Source organism: Zalophus californianus, chromosome 9, assembly GCF_009762305.2.
Source record: "Zalophus californianus isolate mZalCal1 chromosome 9, mZalCal1.pri.v2, whole genome shotgun sequence".
In the NCBI taxonomy this organism is placed as follows: Eukaryota; Metazoa; Chordata; class Mammalia; order Carnivora; family Otariidae; genus Zalophus; species Zalophus californianus.
The window spans coordinates 98,124,077-98,146,558 of record NC_045603.1 but is presented as its reverse complement, the minus strand read 5'-3'; the positions used below and the strand labels follow the sequence as shown (position 1 = coordinate 98,146,558).

The 22,482-nt window shown below is 44.8% G+C and overlaps 1 protein-coding gene across 2 annotated transcripts in view; it reads left to right on the top strand.

The window, feature by feature from the left end:
- The window catches only part of CD4 (CD4 molecule), a 45,127-nt gene extending 22,988 nt beyond the window's left edge, over positions 1 to 22,139 (top strand). Inside the window, exons 5-11 of one of the 2 annotated variants that reach the window (XM_027593656.2) lie at positions 16,120 to 16,278; positions 16,687 to 16,944; positions 17,610 to 17,942; positions 18,723 to 18,923; positions 19,515 to 19,639; positions 19,972 to 20,039; positions 20,417 to 22,139. In XM_027593656.2, the coding sequence (XP_027449457.1) occupies positions 16,120 to 16,278; positions 16,687 to 16,944; positions 17,610 to 17,942; positions 18,723 to 18,923; positions 19,515 to 19,639; positions 19,972 to 20,039; positions 20,417 to 20,447 (1,175 nt within the window). In that variant the 3' untranslated portion in view covers positions 20,448 to 22,139. The remainder of the gene's footprint in view (positions 1 to 16,119; positions 16,279 to 16,686; positions 16,945 to 17,609; positions 17,943 to 18,722; positions 18,924 to 19,514; positions 19,640 to 19,971; positions 20,040 to 20,416) is intronic. The other variant, XM_027593655.2, reaches the window with a different exon arrangement.
- Positions 22,140 to 22,482: the final 343 nt, after the last annotated feature.

Below are 22,482 nucleotides of genomic sequence, written 5' to 3'. Positions count from 1 at the left end.
GACATTCAGATAGTGGTTCTAACCTTGCTTTCTTTCTTTTAAATTAGACAGATATTTTGAAGGTTGTTCTATATTCATATGTGTGTGTTTATATATCTATATCTGTCTGTATTTCTACCTCATTTCTTCTCAGTGACTACATAGTTCTTTTTCATAATTATACCATGATTTATTTGAGTAACCCATATTGTCGCACACTTAGGCTGTTTTCAGTTTATTGCTATCACAAACGGTGAATCAAACTGTGTATCTCTGGACATATATGCAAATGTCTTTGTAAGATAAATTCCTAGAAGTGAAATTGGTGGGCCAGTTCAGCTTCATCTTTAGATATCTTTCTGCTATACAAATTTTTCTCCAATGGCACCTGCTATAAGATTTGACTATATATTAATTTGCACCTTCCAATACATTACTTCCTTTATGCAGATTTTATTGGCGTTACTGTTTTTTCTCCAGATTTAAAAAGTATTACATACTCATTACAGAATATTTGGCAAATGCAAAAATGAATAAGGAAGAAAATCAAGTGCATGCATACTTCCACCATTCAGAGCTATCCTCTGTTAACATTTTGATTTATTTCCTTCCAGGCTTTGTTTAGTGTGGAAAATATACTGTATATATTTTTACATAGATGATATCATGCTGTATTACCTTTTATCTTACTCCCTCGTGACATTTTATCATGATGAGACAATTAATTATTAGACTAATTTTTAAAAGTAATCTGCCAGGGGTGCGTGGGTGGCTCAGTCATTAAGCATCTGCCTTCGGCTCAGGTCATGATCCCAGGGTCCTGGGATTGAGCCCCGCATCGGGCTCCCTGCTCAGCACGGAGTCTGCTTCTCCCTCTCCCACTCCCCCTGCTTGTGTTCACTCTCTCGCTGTGTCTCTCTCTGTCAAATAAATAAATAAAATCTTTAAAAAATAATAAAATAAAAGTAATCTGCCAAAGTTTAACAAAAACAAAATTATAACTCTTTTATGTAGTAATAGCTACTCTGGAAAATTTACTTGACAGAAATAAAATTGTGAATATTTCATGATATCTGTGCAAGGATGTTGTAAGCATTGCTTATACTATACAAGAATAAAATTCAACCTCAGTATCTGTTAGTGAGGAAAGAATTGAATAATAAAAAAAAAATGAGGGCTTTCAGGAAAACGGAGTAGACATATATATTAGTCAGCTTGGGCTGCCATAACAAAATACCATAAACTAGGTGGCTCAAACAATGGAAATTTATGTTTTCATAGTACTGTAGGTGAGAAGTTCAAGATTAGGGTATCAACACTGTTGGGTTCTGGAGGGAACTGTCTTCCTGGCCTATGGGCAGTGCCTTCTTGCTGTGTCCTCACATGGCAGAGACAGAGAAGAAGCAAGCTCTCTGGTGTCTCTTCTTATAAGGGCACAAATTCCATCATGAGGACCTTGTGACCTCATCTAAATCTAAATCTAATTATCTTTCAAAGACCCCATTTCCAAATACCATCACATTGCGTGTTAGAGCTACAACTTATGAATTTGGGGGGGGCACACAATTCAATCCGTAGTAACATACTTTTTTGCCAAGCACATTAAGTACAACAGAAAACCCTGGACATTACATATAGAACTAACATAAGAAGACTCTGAAAATTGCAGACTGGTAGGGACCCCAGGGTCAGAGGAACAATATAGTGGTGAGTTTTCTTTTGCCTTGTATATCCCAGTCTTGGAGCTAAAGAAGTCAGCAACTTGGAAACCTCAATGGACACAGACAAAAATAAGACTCAACAAAAAGCCTGCTCTCTCTAGCTGAAGGACCAGGAAAGGAGAAACCTGGAAAGACAAAATACTTTTAGATAATAACTGCTCTACTCCTGTCAAATACCAGAAGAAAAACAGTGGCTCCTTCCCATGCCAGAAAAGGCTGAGTGGGGAGCCTAAACTTCCACCCTCCTGAGGTTGTAATGAGGTACCCCAATACCCCCACCGGCCCCAGTAGAAATCTGGGCCATTGATTCCCATCAGCCATTGGCAAGGGTTCTCAACCCACTGCCTTGTCTGTAAAGGTCACATAAGAAGCCTGGATTTCCACCCCCACCCAGCAGTCATGAGGCGCCCATCCTTGCTGGGTGGTTGTCAGAGGAGGTCTAGTGGAGAGTCAAGACTTTCACCATCACTCAGCAATAACAAAGCTGCCACCATAGGGTTTATGGAGACCATGTGAGGAGCTGGAACTTCTACCCCTGTCCAGTTATAGGGAGCATCCCCTTCTAGCAGCAATGTAGAATGAGAGGGGAACCTAGATTTCTATCCCTACCTGGCAGTAGTAAGATGGCGCCACTCTCTTCCCTTGTCAGAGTGATGTCAAAGAAAGCCAGTTAAAATAGAGAGCTTAAATAAGATCCAAAATCTCATTACATAACATTCAAATGTCCAGGTTCCAATAAAAAATCATTCATGAAGGGCACCTGACTGGCTCAGTCAGAGGAGCATGTGACTCTTGATCTCAGGACCATGGATTCAAGTCCTGCATTGGGTGTAGAGATTACTAAAAAAATAAACTTAAAAAAATAAAGCTATTTTTAAAAAAATCATTCATGATACCCCAAACCAGGAAGATCTCAAGCTGGATGAAAAAAATCAGTGCATGCCCACACTGAGATGAAAGAGATGTTAGAATTATGCGACAGGAGTGCCTGGGTGGCTCACTCATTAAGCGTCTGCCTTCTGCTCAGGTCATGATCTCCAGGTCTTGGGATCGAGCCTCGCGTCAGGTCCTTGCTCAGGGGGGAGCCTGCTTCTCCCTCTCCCTCTGCCTGCTTGTGTTCCCTCTCTCACTGTGTCTCTCTCTCTGTCAAATAAATAAAATCTTAAAAAAAAAAGAATTGTGTGACAAAGATTTTAAAGAAGCCACAGTAAAAAATCCTTCAGCAAGCAATTACAAACATACTTGAAACAAATGAACAAAATGGAAAAAACTCAGCAAAAGCGTAAAAGATATAATTAAAAAAAACACATGGAAATTTTTTTTTAAAGATTTTATTTATTTATTTGAGAGAGAGAATGAGAGATAGGAGCACGAGAAGGAAGAGGGTCAGAGGGAGAAGCAGACTCCCCGCTGAGCAGGGAGCTGATGCGGGACTCGATCCGGGGACTCCAGGATCATGACCTGAGCCGAAGGCAGTCGCTTAACCAACTGAGCCACCCAGGCGCCCACACATGGACATTTTAGAACTGAAAAATATAATAACCAAAGTACAAAGATCAGGGGGTGGACTCAACAACAAAATGAAAAGGACAGAGGAAAAAAACCAGTGAATTGCAAAATAGAATAATAGAAATTATGCAATCTGAACAACAGAGAGAAAATCAACTGGAAAAAAACGAACAAAGCCTTGGGACCTGTGGGACTATAACAAAAGATCTAGTATCTGTGTCAATGGAGTCCCAGAAGGAGAGGGGGGAAAATGGGGCTGAAAAAATACTTGAAAAAATAATGGCTAAAAATGTCCCAGATTTGGTAAGATATTAGTTTATAGATTCAAGAAGCTGAGCAAACCTTAAGCAGGATAAACCTAAGGAAATCCCTATCAAGACCTATCATAATTAAACTTCTGAGAACTAAAGAACTAAAGAAAAAATCTTCAAAACAACTAGAGAAAACTGACTACCTTACCCACAGGGTAACATTTTAAATGACAGCAGATTTCTCATCAGAAACCATGCAAGTCTGAAGAAAGTGACATGATATTATTCAAATACTAAAAGAAGAGAATAGTAAACCCAGAATTCTATACCCAGAGAAAATATCCTTGGGAATGAAGAAGTCAAGACACTTTCAGATGAAAGAAAACCAAGAATTTGTTGCCAGCAGACCTACCCCAAAAGAATGGCTCAAGCAAGTTCCTTAAACAGAAAGGAAATAATGAAAAAGGAATCTGAGAATATCAGGAAGAAAGAACAAAGTAAACAAATATATGGATAAATATATTAGGCTTTCCTTTTCCTCTTGAGTTTTCTAAATTATGTTTGACAGTTAAAGCAAAAATGAAAACATTATCGAGCGCCTGGGTGGCTCAGTTGGTTGAGTGACTGCCTTTGGCTCAGGTCATGATCCTGGAGTCCCGGGACCGAGTCCCACATCGGGCTCCCTGCTCAGTGGGTAGTCTGCTTCTCCCTCTGACCCTCCCCCCTCTCATGCTCTCTCTCTCTCATTCTCTCTCTCAAATAAATAAATAAATAAAATCTTTAAAAAAAGTGAAAACATTATCTGTGTTTCTAAATGTACATAGGGGAAATATTTAAGACAACTAATTATAAATGGGGACATTAGGGGCACCTGGGTGGCTCAGTCAGTAGCATCTGCCTTTGGCTCAGGTCGTGGTTTCAGGGTCTTGGATGGGGCTCTGTGTCAGGCTCCCTGTTGGGTGGGGAGTCTGCTTCTCCCTCTCCCTCTGTCCCCCAATTGTGCTCTCTCTGTCTCTCAAATAAATAAATAAAATCTTTAAAATAAAATAAAATAATAAGTGGGGAGGTTAAAAGAATGTAAAGGCAGGTAAGGTAAAATGATAACAAAAGTAGACTATGATAGGTTATATATACATATAATGTAGTACCTACAGTAATCCCTAAAAATGTACAAAGAGATACACTCAAAATTACCACAGGTAAAATAAAATGGATTCTAAAACACATTTAAAAATGTTTACATCCCAAAGTATAAAATAAATATCTATGAGTCCATACTGATATAATAACTGAGTGAATAAATAAATAAATGGGGAAAAGAGACAAATCTCCTATGTAGAAGAATTCCAAATAATTTATGTAGATAACTTCCTCTCAAGGAGGTGGAGCATAACTCCTCACTCCTTAAGTGTGGGTTGTGCATAGTTATTAATTTCCAAAGAGTACAGCATGGAAAGGGGAGTAAGAATAACTTTACAGTGGAGAAAGCCGAAGTGATCAAAATCAACAACACTCATAAGTCATGTGGATAGTATGTACCCTTGATATGCAATGACAGTGGCACTTTATCTCTGTGATCTTCCCCCCCTCAGACCCATAAACCCAGTCTAATCGAGAGAAAAACATTAGACTAATCCCCCCCAGTAGAGAGACATTCTACAAAATAACTGACCAGTATTCCTCAAAAATGTCAAAGTCATCAAAAACAAGGAAAGTCTGAAAACTGTCACAGCCAAGGAGAGCCAAAGGAGACATGACAACTGAATGTAATATGGTCTCCTAGACGGGATCTTGGGGTGAAAAAGGGACATTAGATAAAAACTAAGGAAATCTGAGTAAAGTATGGACTAGTTAATAACAATGTGTTAATATTGATTTATTACTTATAACAAATGTTCAATACTAATGTAAGATGTTAATAAGAGGAGAAATTTGGTATAGAGTATTTGGAAACTCTAAGATTTTCATAATATTTCTGTAAATCTAAAACTATTCTAAAAAAATGTGTTACCAAAAGATGTTCAAGGGGCGCCTGTCTGGCTCAGTCAGAAGAGCATGTGATTCTTGATCTCAGGGTCGTGAGTTCAAGCCCCACATTGGGTGTAGAGATTACTTAAATAAAAATAAAACTTAGGGCGCCTGGGTGGCTCAGTCATTAAGCGTCTGCCTTCAGCTCGGGTCATGATCCCAGGGTCCTGGGATCGAGTCCCACATTGGGCTCCCTGTTTGGCGGAAAGTCTGCTTCTCCCTCTCCCACTCCCCCAGCTTGTGTTCCTGCTCTTGCTATCTCTCTCTGTCAAATAAATAAATAAAATCTTTAAAAAAAATTTAAAAAAAGGACGTTTAAGTAACCCATAGAAAGATAGGAAAAAGAAAACAGAAAACAGAACAAGCATGGGGCGCCTGGGTGGCTTAGTCGTTAAGCATCTGCCTTCGGCTCAGGTCATGGTCCCAGGCTCCTGGGATCGAACCCTGCATCGGGTGCCCTGCTCTGTGGGAAGCCTGCTTCTCCCTCTCCCACTCCCCCTGCTTGTGTTCCCTCTCTCGCTGTGTCTCTCTCTGTCAAATAAATAAATAAATAAAATCTTTAAAAAAAAAAAAACAGAACAAGCAGACTTAAGTTCTAACTTATCAATAATTACATTAAATGTCAATGGTCTAAATATTTGACAGAGTAGATTAAAAAGCAAAACCCAACAATATGTTGTCTATAAGAAACTCACTTCAAATATAATGACACAGGAAGGTTGACAAGTAAAAGGATGGATAAGAGGTATGCCATGCAAGCATTAATCAACGGAAAGCAAGAATGGATATATTAATATCAGATAAAGTCAATGTTAGAACAAAAAAACTAGCAGAGTCAGATAAGGACATTATATAATAATGACGATGTTAATCCCTCAAGAAGATGTAGTAATCCTAAATAGGTATGCACCAAACACCAGGTCCGCAAAATACGTGAAGGAAAACTGATAGAACTAAAAGGAAAAATAGACAAATCCACATTATAGTTAGAGTCTTCAACACCCCTCTCCCAACAATTGACAAAACAACTACACAGAAAATCAGCAAAGGTATAGAAGAACTCAACAACACCATCAATCAACAGGATCTAATTGACGTTTATAGAACACTCTACCCTACAGCAGCAGAATGCTCATCCTTTTCAAATGTCCACAGAACATATACCAAGATGGTCCATATCTTGAGCCATAAAACAAACCTCAACAAATTTTTTTTAAAGATTTTATTCATTTATTTGAGAGAGAGTGCATGAGTGGGGTGAGGAGCAGAGGGAGAAACAGACTCCCCACTGAGCAGGGAGCCCAATGTGGGGCTCAATCTTGGGACTCCAGGCTCATGACTTGAGCTGAAGGCAGACGCTTAACTGACAGAACAACCCAGGCACCCTAAACCTCAACAAATTTAAAATAATTGAAATTGTGCAGTGTGTTCTCTGACCACATGGAATCAAACCAGAAATCAATAACAGAAATATAACAGGAAAATCTCCATACACTTGAAAACAACTTTTCAGTATTCTGTGGGTCAACAATGAAGTCTCAAGAGAAAAAGTACATCAAATTGAGCGAAAAAAATTTTTTTAAAGATTTTATTTATTTACTTTTTAGAGAGCAGGGAGGGGGTGGAGAGGGGCAGAGGGAGAGGGAGAGAGAGAGAATCTTAAGCAGGCTCCATGCACAGAGTGGAGCCCAATGCAGGGCTCGATCGCACAACCCTGAGATCATGACCTGAGCCAAAATCAAGAGTCAGATGCTTAACCAACTGAACCACTCAGGTGCCCCAAATTGAGTGAAAGTTTAAAAAGCATCTAAAAAAAATCTTACAACTAACATGCTTAATAATGAAAGACTGAATGCTTTCCCTTAAGATCAGGAACAGAGCAAAGATATCTGCTTTACTGCCTGTATTCAACATAGTACTGCAACCCCTACCCAGTGCAATAAGGCAAGAAAAGGATACAAAAGAAATACTGATTAGGAAAGAAGAAGTAGAACTGTTCCTATTTGCAAAGGACATGATTATTTATTTAGAAAATCTTAAAGATTCTATATTTTTAAAAACCTCTTAGAATCAATTTGTGAGTTTAGTGAGGTTACAGAAGATAAGAGAAACATACAAAAATCTATTGTTTTCATATATCCTAGCAATGAATATGTACATACAGAAATTAAAAAGATAATGCCATTTACAAATGCTCAAAAAAATACTTAGGTAATAATGTAACAAACATGCACAGGATTTGTGTGCTAAAAACTACACAATACTGATGAAAGTAGTCAGAGAAGATCTAAATAAATGGAGGACATTCCATGTTTATAAGTGGAAGACTCAATATTGTAAAGTTGTCAGTTCCCAACTTGATATACAGGTTTAACACAATTCCTATCAAAGTCCCAGCAAGATTTTTTTTTTGTAGATATAAATAAGATTATTCAAAAATTTTTAGGGAGGGCACCTGGGTGGCTCAGTCGTTAAGCGTCTGCCTTCGGCTCAGGTCATGATCCCAGGGTCCTGGGATCGAGCCCCACGTCGGGCTCCCTGCTCCGCGGGAAGCCTGCTTCTCCCTCTCCCACTCTCCCTGCTTGTGTTCCTGCTCTCGCTGTCTCTCTCTGTCAAATAAATAAAATCTTTAAAAAAAAAAAATGTTTAGGGAAAGCCTAAGAACTCAAAGAACTAAACCAATTTTGAAAAAGGAGAATAAAGTAGGAGAACTCAGTCTATCTGCTTCCAAGACTTATTATATAATTAGTCTAATCAAATCTGTGTGGTATTGGTGGAGGGGTTAGACACAGATCAATGGAGCAAAATAGAGGACCCATTAATAGATCCTCAAAATATGTCCAACAGACTTTTTTTTTTTTTTTTACAATGGTGCATTGAGGGAAAGATAGCCTTTTCAATAAATGGTGCTAGAATAATTGGACATCTGTAGGTAAAAGCGATCATCAGCAACAACAAACCATTGACCTAAGTCTCACACCTTATTTAAAAACTAACTCAAAGTGGACTATGAACTTCAGTGTAAAATTATAACCCATACGAGAGAATTTTCAGGACCTAGACTGGGCAGAGTTCTTAAACTTGATACCAAAAGCACAATCCCTAAAAGGAAACATACATAAATTGGTCTTCACCAAAATTAAAAACTTTGCTCTGCAGAAGTCTACTAGAAAGAGGAGAAGACAATTTAGAAAATGTAAGAAAATACATGCAAACTACCTATCCAACAAAGGACTAGTACCTAGAATATATAAACAACTCTCAAAACTCAATACCAACCCCCCCAAAAAACAAAACCCCAATCCAATTAGAAAATGGGCAAAAGATATGAACAGATATTCTACCACAGAGGATATAGAGATGGCAAAAAGCACATGAAAAGATGTTCAACATCTTTAGTCATTAGGGAAATGCAAATCAGCACCACAATGAGATATCATTACACACATATCAGAATGGCCAAGATAAAAAAAATAGTAACAATACTAAATGCTGGTGAAGATGAAGAGAAACTGGTTTACTCTGGCATTTTTGGTGGGAGTATATAATGGTACAGCCATTCTGGAAAAAAAGTTTGGCAGTTTCTTAAAAACCAAACATGCAACAACCCTGCAAATGCACTCCTAGGCATTTATCCCAGAGAAATGAAATGAAGATTTATGTTGACCCAGAAATTTGTATACAATTGTTTATAGCAGATTTACTCATAAAAGCCAATAAGTAGGAACAACCCAAATGTCCTTCAGTGGATGACTGGCTATCCCTATACCATGGAATACTTTTCAGCAGTAAAAAGAATGAACTATAGATATATACGGCAACCTGAAAAAAAAAGTCAATCCCAAAAGGTAAGATACTGTATAATTTTATTTATATAACATTCTTGAAATGACAGATTACAGAAATGGAGAACAGATTAGTGATTACCAGAGGTTAAGGGAGGGAGGGGTGTGGGAGGGAAGGGTCTGGGAGGAAGGAGATATGGCTATAGAAAAGGGCAACATCCTTGTGGTGTTGGAAATGTTCTGTATCTTGACTGTGTCAGTGCCAAAATCCCAGTTGTGATATTCTACAATTTTGCAAGCTGTTACCACTGGGGTGACCTAGGTAAAGGGTACTCAAGATTTCCCTATTATTTCTTATATTTAGAAAATCAAGAGAATAAAAAGATTAGCTCTCATAATATCAAAATAAAACAAACAAAAAAAATGAAGAGGCTCCACGTGTATATGCTTAGAAGGATGTCTAGCATATTTTAAGTGGAAAGAGTAAGTGTATGTTAATATAATCCCATTTTTTAAAGATTATTTTTTTTAAGATTTTACTTTATTTATTTGAGAGAGAGAGAGAGAGCAGGGTCAGAGGGAGAAGCAGACTCCCCAATGAGCAGGAAGCACAATGCGGGACTTGATCCCGGGACTCCAGGATCATGACCTGAGCCGAAGGCAGTTGCCCAACCAACTGAGCCACCCAGGCGCCCAAAGATTATTCATTTATTTGACAGAGAGAGACACAGCGAGAGAGGGAACACAAGCAGGGGGAGTGGGAGAGGGAGAAGCAGGCTTCCCGCCAAGCAGGGAGCCCGATGTGGGTCTGGATCCCAGGACCCTGGGATCATGACCAGAGCCGAAGGCAGATGTTTAATGACTGAGCCACCCAGGCACCCCTATAATCCCATTTTAAAGATTTATTTATTTATTTGAGAGAGAGAGAAAGTGGGGGGAGGGGGCAGAGGGAGAGAATCTTCAAGTGACTCCCTGTTGAGCATGGAGCCCAATGCGGGGCTCAGTCCCATGACCCATGTGATCATGACCTGAGCTGAAACCAAGAATCGGATGCTTAACCAACTGAGCCACCCGGGCACCCCAGAATAATCCCATTCTAATTTAAAAATTCAATGTGTGTGAATATATGTTTGCATGAGCAAAGAAAAAAGTATAGAGGAATCCACACCAAACTATCTACAGTAATATTAGAAGGGTAGGCAAAGGAAAAGGGAAGTGCTGAGTCTGTATAAATTTTGTAATTCAAAACTAAAAAGTAAAGACTACTCCAATGCAACTTTTAAAATGTGTTATTATGAATATTTTTCATTTCATTAAAAATTGTTTTAATGTAATTGCCCCCAAAATAATGATACCTAGGAATAAACCTAACCAAAGTGGTGAAAGACCTGTACTCTGAAAAACATAAACCACTGATAAAGAAATTGAAGATGACACAAAGAAATGGAAAAACATTCCATACTCACGGATGGGAAGAACAAATATTGGTAAAATGTCTATACTACCCAGAGCAATCTGCAGATTTAAGGCAATCCCTATCAAAATACCAACAGCAGTTTTCACAGAACTAGAACAAACAATCCTAAAATTTGTATGGGACCATGAAAGACCTTGAATAGCCAAAGCACCTTGAAAAAGAAAACCAAAGCCAGAGGCATCACAATTCCAGACTTCAAGTTATATTACAAAGCATTAGTAATCAAAACAGTATGATACTGGCATAAAAATAGACACATAGATCAATAGAACAGAATAGAAAACCCAGAAATAAACTCACATATGGTCTACTGGTCTTTGACAAAGAAGGCAAGAATATCCAATGGGAAAAAGTCTCTTCAAAAAACGGTGCTGGTAAACTGGACAGCAACATGCAGAAGAATGACACTGGACCACTTTCTTGTACCATACACAAAAGTAAACTCAAAATGGCTTGAAGACCTAAATGTGAGACCTGAAACCATAAAAATCCTAGAAGAGAGCACAGGCAGTAACTTCTTTGACATCAGCTGTAGCAAATTCTTTCAAAAATGTCTCCTGGGGCAAGGGAAATAAAAACAAAATTAAACCATTGGGACTACATCAAAATAAAAAGTTTCTGCACAGTGAAGGAAACAATCAACAAAACTAAAAGGCAACCTACGGAATGGGAGAAGGTATTTGCAAATGACATATCCGATTAAGGGTTAGTATCCAAAATATATAAAGAACTGATAGAACTCAACACCCAAAACACAGATAATTCTTTCTAAAAAGGGACAAAAGACGTGAACAGACATTTCTCTGAAGAAGATATACAGATATGCCAACAGGCATATGAAAAGATGCTTGACATCACTCATCATCAGGGAAATGCAAATCAATGCAAATCAAAACTACAGTGAGTTATCACCTCATACCTGTCAGAATGGCTAAGTCAGACATCAAAAACACAAGAAACAACCAGTGTTGGTGAGGATATGGAGGAAAAGGAACCCTCTTGCACTGTTAGTGGGAATGCAACTGGTGCAGACACTGGGGAAAACAGTATGGAGGTTTCTCAAAAAATTAAAAATAGAACTACCCTATGGCCCAGGAATTGCTCTCCTAGGTATTTACTCACACCCCTATGTATATAGCAGCATTATTTACAGTAGCCAAGATATGGAAGCAGCCCAAGTGTCCACCCATAGATGATGTGGTGTAAAGAGGATGTGGTGTAAACACACACACACACACACACACACACACACACACACACACACACACACACACACTGGAATATTATTCAGCCATAAAAAAGAATGAAATCTGGCCATTTGCAACAACATGGATGGAGCTACAGAGTATAATGTTAAGCGAAATAAATCAGTTAGAGAAAGACAAAGACCACATGAATTCACTCATAGGTGGAATTTAGGAAGCAAAACAAACCAGCAAAGGGGAAAAAATAAGAAAGACAAATCAAGAAACAGACTCTTAATTATAGAGAACAAACTGATGGTTACCAGAGGGGTGGTGGGTAGGGGGATGGGTTAAATAGGAAGAAAGAAAACAAAATTATTTGGGTTATTTTGGTGCCAACCTAATATCCCATCAAATTAATGTACTGTAATATACAGACATTATCTTTTTGTCTAATGTTGTACCCTATTAACAACACTATTATTTTTGTATCTACATTTTGGTTTGCATTTTTAAATTATTGTATTAAGGATAACATTCTAGAAATGAAATTAAGGATATAAACTTTAAATAATAGATAGTATATGCTGCAAGACTGCTTCCAGAAAGGTTCCCTCCGTTTACACTAAGTCTAGCTGACGGTGCCTTTTCCACTAGTAGTACCCTTACCGGCACTGAATAGCATTATTTAACACTTCTCTTTCCTTCTTTCTTTTTCTTTTTTTAGCTAATTTGATAGTTGAAAAATATATCTTTGTTTTAATTTGCATTTTTTTGATTGCCTGTGAGGTTGAAACAATGTGCTCCTTTCTATTTTTTTTTAAGATTTTATTTATTTATTTATTTGACAGAGAGAGACGCAGCGAGAGAGGGAACACAAGCAGGGGGAGTGGGAGAGGGAGAAGCAGGCTTCCCCAGAGCAGGGAGCCCGATGTGGGGCTCGATCCCAGGACCCTGGGATCATGACCTGAGCCGAAGGCAGACGTTTAACGACCGAGCCACCCAGGTGCCCCCAATGTGCTCCCAATGTGCTCCTTTCTAAAAATTCTCTTTTGTATCAGCGCTTTTGTTCTGTTTTAGGATTTGACTTTCCTCCAGAACAGCTTGCTTTCTCAGTTTCCTGATCTCTGATGAGGGTAGTTTCTCTCTCGTGACTCCCCCAGTTTCTGAACCAGAGTCAGGATTTTTTTTTTTTTTCCTCTGCTTCAATCCCTGGTTTCCCATCAGTCACCCATGATGACCATTCCTTCCTTTGAAAATGTTTTTCTGTTTCATCTTATTAAAATGAAAGTGACAGGCCAAAAATGGTGTCACTTAGGCTAAGGCCCCAAGTCAGTAAACCAAGACTTAATACCTTTACTAACTTAAAACCTAACTGCAGTTTCAACCCCCAGAAATGTGACCTTTAACTAGTCAACATGGGAATTTCCTGGTCAGCACTAGAAAATTTACTGATGGACCCCTTTTGGTTCCCTTAGGAGGGTGATCTTGCTTAAAACAATGGAGTCTTTCCTAATAATTTCCTTTTCTCCACTTCCTCTCTACCTTTAATAACCTTTCCTTTTCTGGGGTACCTGAGTGGCTCAGTCAGTTAAGCTTAAGCATCTGCCTTCGGCTCAGGTCATGATCTCAGGGTCCTGGGATCCAGCCCTGTGTTGAGCTCTGCACTCAGCAGGGAGTCTGCTCGTCCCTCTGCCCCTCCCCCCTCCAGGCTCTCCCTCTCTCTCTCTCAAATAAATAAATAAATACCTTAAAACAAACAACCAAACAAACACTTTCCTTCTCTGTAGCCCTTCAGAGCTCCCCTTTACTTGCTAGATAGGATGCTGCCCAATTCATGAATCCATTAATAAGGCCAATTAGATCCCTACAATTCAGTTGAATTTTTGTTATTTAACAATCTTCTTTGTTCCTGTGAGAATGGCACTGTCATTAGCCCTGACCACAGAACTCCCCCACCTGGATTACAGAGGAAGCTTCTGGGCAATTCTCTCTGTTCCTGGTCCCTCCTACTTTGATTTCTCTTCCACCTGCTTCGGTACTGACTTCCAAAGCAATGCCTTGTACATGTCACCTCTAGTCCATCGGACCCGGCCCAGAAGCCTCTGCTGGACATTCACCACCTGGCCATCACTTCCCCCAGCTTCCCAGCTGGAAACCTAGACACCCTCGTGGTTTCCTCATTGCTTTGAGGTGGTTGCTTATACTGCTCTCCTGGAGCCTTTCCACTTCCTGGATGTGCTCATTCCTCCCCCTTCGTTCTGGCGCACTGCCTATTCTTCTTTTAAGGCTTGGTGCAACACGGGTCTTCTCCACGATTTATCCCAGACTCACACCTACTCTTAGACCTCTTGCACCACCTTGCGATCTCTTCTACAAAGTATGTGACAGCCTGCCCAAGTGACAGGGCCCAGAAGAGGAAAAGGAAAGCAAGGAGGAAGTTATTTTAGGAAAAGGGTGACCCACTTCATTTTCAACCCGGTGAGTTTTGGGGGATGGCAGGGTTTTCAGATAAAGTTATGCCTTGGGCCATTGGAAATGTGGGCCCGGAACTGAGGAGAGAGGTTGAGGCCGGGAATATCAATTTGGGAGTCGTTCACAGCGCTGACACGCGTTGCCCTGGGATTTAGAATGTCTGTGGAAATGGGGAAGAGACCGTGAGACAGAGTCTGGGTAACACTTAAATGCAGTCTTCAGAGCAAGAGCCCAAGATGAAGAAAAGGAAATGGTGCTCACGAAGGAGGAGAGGACCAAAAAGGTAGAAAAGGGGGTAGAACCTGAGGGGACTACTAGTCTAAGAAGCTTGGTAAGTTGTGAAAAGAATGCAACAGGATTTCCGAGCCACAGGGGAGCTACACGAAGTGCAGAGCCAGGGAAAGAGCCAGAGGGCAGGGACTCCCAGAGTCAAGTACAGGGCCCTTGGGGCAGTGCTGAGGGAGAGCCCAGGGTCACAGCTCATCTGGAAAGGTCTCCCACGGAGGATGAGCCTGGGGAGTGGGGGCAGCAGGAGATGGGGGAGAATGCTCGGCCAGCATGAGCCCCAGACTCCCGCACCGAGGAGAAAACAGGGAGAGGGTCTGTGACTGCTCAGGGGGAACGGAAGCGGAGCCCAAGGGATTGAGGGTGGGGTTTTGCTCTCAGCCACCTTCGCCTCATCCCTCCAAATACGTATTTTAACTAAAAATTGTGCATTTGCTGTGTAAGATTAGCCTTTAAAGCCCTCCCTCTACAGGAATTCTGGGGCTGCCGCCACACCCAGAAAGTGATTAGCTAAAGAGAAGAACTTCCTCCTGGTGATGGTGGTTAGGTACAAAGGGAGGAGACCGGAGGAGGCCACATGGCCCCGCCTGAGGAACCTTCCAGACACAGTGTTGCTAGTATACCTAACAGGCCTGGATTTTAATCCTGACTCCGCCACTTACTGGAGTCAAATCCAAAAGGTAGGAAAGGGTATGTCGTGAGAAGCCCCCTCCCACGCTTGTCCCGGGGGCAACCCAAGTTACCATGTTCTTCTGTTTACTTCTGGAAACCTGTGTTCCTATACACGGCATCTGCAGAGAGATAGATAAAGATAAATTTCTCCCTCCTTTGTAGACAAATGGTAGCCTGTCTAATATTTTGCTTTGTTTAGTTAATGATGTTTCTTAGCTATTCTTCCATTCAGTAGATAGCTTCCTTCTTCTCGTACAGCATTGCACTGAAGGGGCGAACTATAATTTACTTGACCCAGTCTTTCTTGGTGGACAGGTACTTTTGTATGTGCATTTGTAATTCTGGTAGATATTGTAAATTACCTTCCAAAGAAATCGTACTCATTTATGTTCCTGCCACCAGTGCGTAAGTACAAGGCGGGGCAACTACATAATCTGCAAAACAGGCCAAACAGTACCTACTTCCTGGAATTGTTGTGAAGATCACTTGAGATGATGCGTGTCAAGTATTGGGCCCTGTAGGAGTTGGTGCTCTTGAAATAAGGATATTACTTTATTTCGGATTAACAAGATATTGTCCTGGCCAGTTACGTGAGTGTGATGGGACGGCCTCACCAGTCTCGGGTTTTCTGACTCGGGGCAGATTCTGCAGGAAGTTAGGGACCGAGATCAGAAGAGTTGTGGGCTTTGCCCTCCCGAGGGATGCCATGCCTTCAGGCTACCCCAACCTCCTCCATATGGTTTCTGCTCCCAGGTGCCTCCAAGCTGAAGCATCGCGTCGAATCGAAAAAAAACCTGTGGGACCAAGGATCCTTTCCTCTGATCATCAAGGATCTTGAAGCAGCAGACTCAGGGGTTTACTTCTGTGAGGTAGAGGGCAAGAAGCAAGAGGTGGAGTTGCTGGTGTTCAACTGTGAGTAGATGAGGATCCCTCCAACCAACCTGCCGTTCTCTCTGACTCCCGTTCATGCACCAGAGCCAAGCCCTGAGCTCGTGGTCCCTCCACAGTCCCGAGACGGCTCAGAGGGGCCCCCACGTCTCCTCAAACCCTCCTCGGGCCTCCGGTTGCTCAGTGGGAAAGGAAGAAACCTGGGGGGTGGGGGGCGGGGAGAGAAGGGCAGGAGCCCGAGGAAGGAGGGAGAGCAACAGAGGCAGAGAGAAGGGGAGGCGGCAGGAGGAAGAGAGGATAACTCTGCCCCGGGCTGGGGCTGGGTTGCTGGGTCTTGGCGGTGGGTAATGGAGAGACACTCCTGGTGTCCTGGCTTCTTCCTTCCCCTTGGGGATAGCATGTGTGTGACACGGGTGGCCTGTTCCTCCACAGTGACTGCCAAGTGGGACACCGGCAGTGGCGGCAGCAGCAACATCCGCCTGCTGCAAGGGCAGCAGCTGACCCTGACCGTGGAGGGCCCCTCTGGTAGTAGCCCTTCCGTGCAATGGAAAGGTCCAGGGAATAAAAGCAAGAGCAGTGGCCAAAGCCTCTCACTGTCTGGGGTGGAGCCGCAGGAGAGCGGTACCTGGACATGCACCATCTCCCAGAACCAGAAGACAGTGGTGTTCAACATAAACATCTTGGTGCTGGGTAAGAGGGGCGCTTTTCCCCCCTGCAGTCTTCCCCTCTGCCTCAGTGGCAGACAGACCCGCCCTCTGCTCTCACTGCTCAGCTCCTGGGTCCACTGCAGGCCAACAGAGGGCAGCTAGGGCCAGTCCCCCTGGAGCTGAAATCTGTCCCGAGGAAATCCCGGCTCTGACTTAACCGCGAGACCTTGGGCCAGTTACCGAACCTCTCCATGCCTTGGTTTCAGGGATGAGGCTCACCGTGACAGTACCGACCTTGTAGTGTTACCGTGAGAATGAATGTGTGTAATGCATGACACATAGTAAGCCCGAGGCAGGCATTTGCTCTTATCTTACGAAGGCTGATAAACTATGCACCTAAGTAGTGCATGCCAAATGCCCTCTGTGCTCCAGGGATCCTGGGAAGGGAGAGGTCTCCTGTGGCTGGGCTGTTCTATGAGGGCTTCTAGGGGGAGGAGGTGCTGCCTTGGGAACGTGCTGGGGTGGAGAGACCAGAGAGGATGGGAGAGGTAGATGGGAATTTAAGGGCCTGAAGTGGCAGCCTAAGGGTTTGGACCCACCTGGTCCCTCCCTTCCATCTCTTTACCGCCCCCAGCCCATGCCCACCCTACCCCGTACACCCTCATCTTCCTTTCTCCTCACCCAGCTTCTCTCTCTTCCCGCCTCCAGCTTTCCAGAAGGTCTCTAACACAGTCTATACAAAAGAAGGGGAGCAGGTGGAGTTCTCCTTCCCGCTTAACTTCAAAGATGAAAACCTGAGCGGGGAGCTGAGGTGGCGGGCAGAGGGGACTCCCTCTTCCCGGCTCTGGATCTCCTTCATCTTGGAGAATGGGAAGCTATCTTTGAAAGATTCTCACCACACCAGACTCCAGATGAAGAGTTTTCCCCCGCTCAGCTTTATCCTGCCCCAGGCTTTGTCTCAGTATGCTGGTTCTGGAAACCTGACCCTGAGTCTTGCCAAGGGAACATTGCAGCGGGAAGTGAATCTCGTGGTGATGAGAGGTGAGGAGGTAGGCTGAGCAGGGGCGGGAAGTGGACGGGCGTGGTCCAGGGCTCTGAGGTTGGGTTGGCCCTGAAAGGGATGCCTCGGCCCTGGCCCTAGTTTCCTGATGGAGCTGATCCAGGGCCTTCTGGTTTGGGGCTGGTTTGGAACGGAGACTGGAATCCACATGTCCTTCTTTGACATCCATGAGCCAGCCTGGGGTGGGCTCTGCTGAGAATCCCCAAAGGGTGAGAGCTGAGAACCAGGCTCTAATTCTGCCTCCATGCAACCCTCTGTGGCCCTGACTAAGCCCCTTGCCTCTGTGGGCCTCCTTCTCCTAATGAGGATAATAAAATCTGCTCTTAGTATGATAGCGATAAAGGTAATGTCAGGCTCCATCCACACTGAACTCTTCACTTCCTTATCTCCCCCACCATCATAACTCCACAAACAATAATGGCTAATACTTGATGCTTCTTCAAACGTGCCAGACCCATTCAAGAGCTTTACATGTGTTTGTGAATTTACTGTGTATTTAATTAATGTCTGGGGCTTGTGTTGTCAAGTAACTTGCAGGGACACACAGATAGTAAGCAGTGGGGCTAAGATTCAAGTCCGAGACCCTGAGCCTCAAAAGCTGTGTTTTCTTTATGTCACTGCTTGAAAATGTGCTCCGAGAGGCTCAAAGAGGATCATCTGTGTGAAGCATTTTGATGGTTCTACTGAAGCCCCTTAGAGTATGGAGGTGCCAGGAGCTCAGAGATCCAGGCTCCCAGCCTCAGGTTCTTATCCCTCTGCAGTGACTAAGTCTCAGAACAATGTGACCTGCGAGGTGCTAGGACCCACCTCCCCTGAGCTGACTCTGAGCTTGAATCTGGAAGAGCGGGCTGCCAAAGTCTCGAAGAAGCAGAAGCTGGTATCGGTGGTGGACCCTGAGAGGGGAACATGGCAGTGTCTACTGAGTGACAAGGACAAAGTCCTGCTGGCCTCCAAGGTCGAGGGTGAGTGAGGATCCAGGTTCCATGGCCTAACCCCAAGGCCCTCCCTCTTCAGCTGTGGGACCTTCCCCGGGTTGGAGGAGACCACCCAGAGTCCCAGCCTCCCAATTCCTCTGAGAGGGGTGGGTTATTCTCCTGCTGCCTGGACACACACGGGGAATGAGGTAAGGCGAGGTGTGGTTCCTACCTGTAACCCCACAAGTTACCACCTCCTTGAGGTCTATAGTCCAGGAATGGAGCCTATCTGACCAAGAGCCGCCTCTCTTGGCTCCTTTCAGAACCTGGACACACACACACACACACACACACACACACACACACACGCACACACGTGTGCCCTGTGCACAGCCTGAAACCGCTGCTTCCAGTTCCCCGGAGTGCCCTGTAGTCTCTAAACCTTAAAACCCCTGCCCCAGCCTTTCCCGTTCAGCCCTGGCGGCTTGTGAGAGCCCTGTGCACCCTGCCCTGCTCTCCCGGCCCAAGGCTGAGCCCCAAGTGTAGCTGGGCAGCGAGGCCTTCCTGGGGCCCTCCAGAACGCCCGGCACCCTGACAGAGGGCAGTGAGCTGAAACATCTCTCTCTCTCTTGCTTGCAGTTTTGTCCCCAGTGTTCACCAAGGCCTGGCCAAAGCTCTTGGCCATTGTGCTGGGCGGGATCTTAGGCCTTCTGCTTTTCATTGGGCTCTGCATCTTCTGCTGTGTTAAATGCTGGCACCGCAGGGTGAGTGAGCCGCCCCAGACCCCCCCTTTCACTCCCCACAGGGCATCCGAGCCCCTGGGGCTGGTAGAGCAACAAAGGTATTCTGTATATGTGAGCTGCTTCTGCTCAGGCTCTCTGCCCGCCCACCCCGTTCCCTCACAGCAGACTGGGCCCTGTCCCAGGCCCCACGCAGAGGGAGAGACTGGAAAGAGCAAAGAGTTAATTCTGGGACAGATGGCCTCAGCCACAGTGACTGCTTCTCCTCTCCCGGCTCTCCCCACTGCCCCCTCCAAGGGGCACCTCCCTTCTGGAGGCCTGGGACCCTCACGACTCCCCTCCTTCTTCCTGGACAGCGCCAGGCAGAGCGGATGTCTCAGATCAAGAGACTCCTCAGTGAGAAGAAGACCTGCCAGTGCTCCCAGTAAGGAACTGGTGGGGGGGGGGGGTTGGGGGGGCAGAGAGTGGGAAGGGGAAGAGGAGGGTGGCGAGTAGGGGTGGGGGGGTGGGAGAAGAGAGGGAAGGGAGGCGGGATGGAGGTGAGAAAAATGGGGGCTCAAGGGAGGTGGTGGAGGGCAAAGAAGGGTGCAAAGGAGTGGCTGAGGAGGTAGGAAGCAGGAAGGGGGTGGAGAGCAGAGGCAAGGCGGCAGCAGGCCTGGAATACTTCTGGATACCACCCTGCAGCTGGGACCCAGAGGCCGCCACTACACAAGAAGGGAGAGCGCAGACTCGGAGACATGGAGCTTCGAGGATGCAAAGGAGTTTGGAAAAGAATAAACTTGCTCTTCCTTCTTCCTCCAGCGGGCTCCAGAAGACATGCAATCTCATTTGAGGCGCAGGGCCAGGGGAGTTTCCGGCTTGCAGCCTCCCCAGCAGTCTTTCCCCTGCCTTTCCTCCTGGGCTCCTGGGCCTTCGGACCAGATGAATGTAGAAGACCCCAACACTTCCGGCCCACTCCTGCTCTCCTTTGTCCACACTCGGCCCTTGGTCCTCCTCTTGCAGAGGCTTACAGCATTTCTTCCCCATTTCCTTTGCATCAAGCCTAACCCTATCGATGATTTCTTCCTAGCTCTCTCCCCCATGGCCCACTGGTCCCTGGGGAATCACGTGGGACCAGCCCTGCCTGGCTTGGAGGGCAAGGCTGGGTGTCTGAAGCATGAAGCACAGGACTGTCATTTTACTGGATGGGACCTTGGGACCAGAGGAGGCAGGGACCAGCCCAAGATCACACAGCCAGAGGAGGGTAAATCCAGATCCAAAGGCTCGTGACTCAGCTGCCTCCATGGCTCCATTTGGCCAGCTTCTCACTCTGAGTTGGCAGGACACAGACTCACATCGTGACCTGTGCACAAACAGGCAACCCTGGACCCACACCCATGTACAGAGCGCACACTTGTGCACAGACATGATTCCTTATCCAAGCAGTATGTGTCAGTTTATGAGCCAGTTTCACATCCTTTGTCTGTTTAAACCTTAAGAAGATCTTACAGAGGGGCACCTGGGTGGCTCAGTTGGTTAAGCGACTGCCTTCGGCTCAGGTCATGATCCTGGAGTCCCGGGATCGAGTCCCACATCAGGCTCCCCGCTCGGCGGAGAGTCTGCTTCTCCCTCTGACCCTCTTCCCTCTCGTGCTCTCTGTCTCTCATTCTCTCTCTCTCAAATAAATAAATAAAATCTTTAAAAAAAAAAAAAAGAAGAAGAAGATCTTACAGAGCTTAGTAGTGTCAGGACCAAGATTAGCATCTCCAATTTATAGGCCAGAAATGGAACTCAGAGAGGTCAGCTGATTGCCCAAGTCACACAGCTAGTCAGTGCCAGAGGACTAGCCCAGGTCTCCTCAAGCCTAGTTCCATGGCCGTACCCTGAACACAGAGACAAGTACCACGTGGGTCTCTGTAGCTGATTAGTCACTGCTGTCCAGGACCCACCTCTGGATTCATAAGAGCACACCACCCCAGGCAGGGCCTGCCTCAGAGAGTTCAGAAACTCGGACAGAAGCCTGTTGCCAGAGGACAAAGCTGTCAGTCCTCCTAATCAGAGCACAGGCTGGGAGCATGGGCCCTGTGGGAGAGAGTGCCCAGTGACCTACCACTCACCCTGTTGCAGAACCTTGGAAGGTGAGCTTTGCCAGGGGGAGGGGCTGGGGAGATGGCTGGAGAGGGAACCCTCCGAGGGGACATCTTGTGAAGGCTGACAGAGCCGCGCTTCAGGCCCCCTGCCCTGTACTTTCCTTCAGCCCTCCCCCACACCATCCAGGATACAAGAAAATTGGGGCTACAAGTAGTCTTCTTCCTCCTCTTCTTGATCCATTTCTCTCAGGATCCCCAGCCTCCTCTGCCTCTCCTTCCTTCCCTTTCTCACCACCTGTCTCAGTCCCTACCCCCTCTCCCTAGTCTCCTCTTTCCAGCTTGCCCCTTCCAGGAGGGCTCCCCACTGCTTGCTTGCTATTCCTGCCCACTCCTGCCCCTGCGTCCCTGAGCTGACAGAAAAATACAATAAACTTACTGTAAAGAAGATGCTCTTCTTCGTGTGTCCGTGTGTGTATGTGACAGACAGGCAGACAGACAGACTCTTCTCTGGGGACCTGGGTCTTCTGGATCAGACCCAGAGGAGAGGTTGCCAGGCTTGCCAGGGGAAGGAGATGAAGTTTCCCTGGGGGGGGGGATTCTTTGGAGGCTGATTACCTACCTGCCCAGCCCACAGGGCCCTGGCGTGCAGGAGCCCCAGACTTCGTAATCCTGCGCTGGAGCTGTACCGAGGGAGAGGCTGCAGGGTTGTGTGTGCTCTACACACGCATGTGTGCGGGAGAGAGAAAGGACCAAGAGAAACTGTAATGCGTGCCTGCCAATTTTGTGCATCCCCAACAC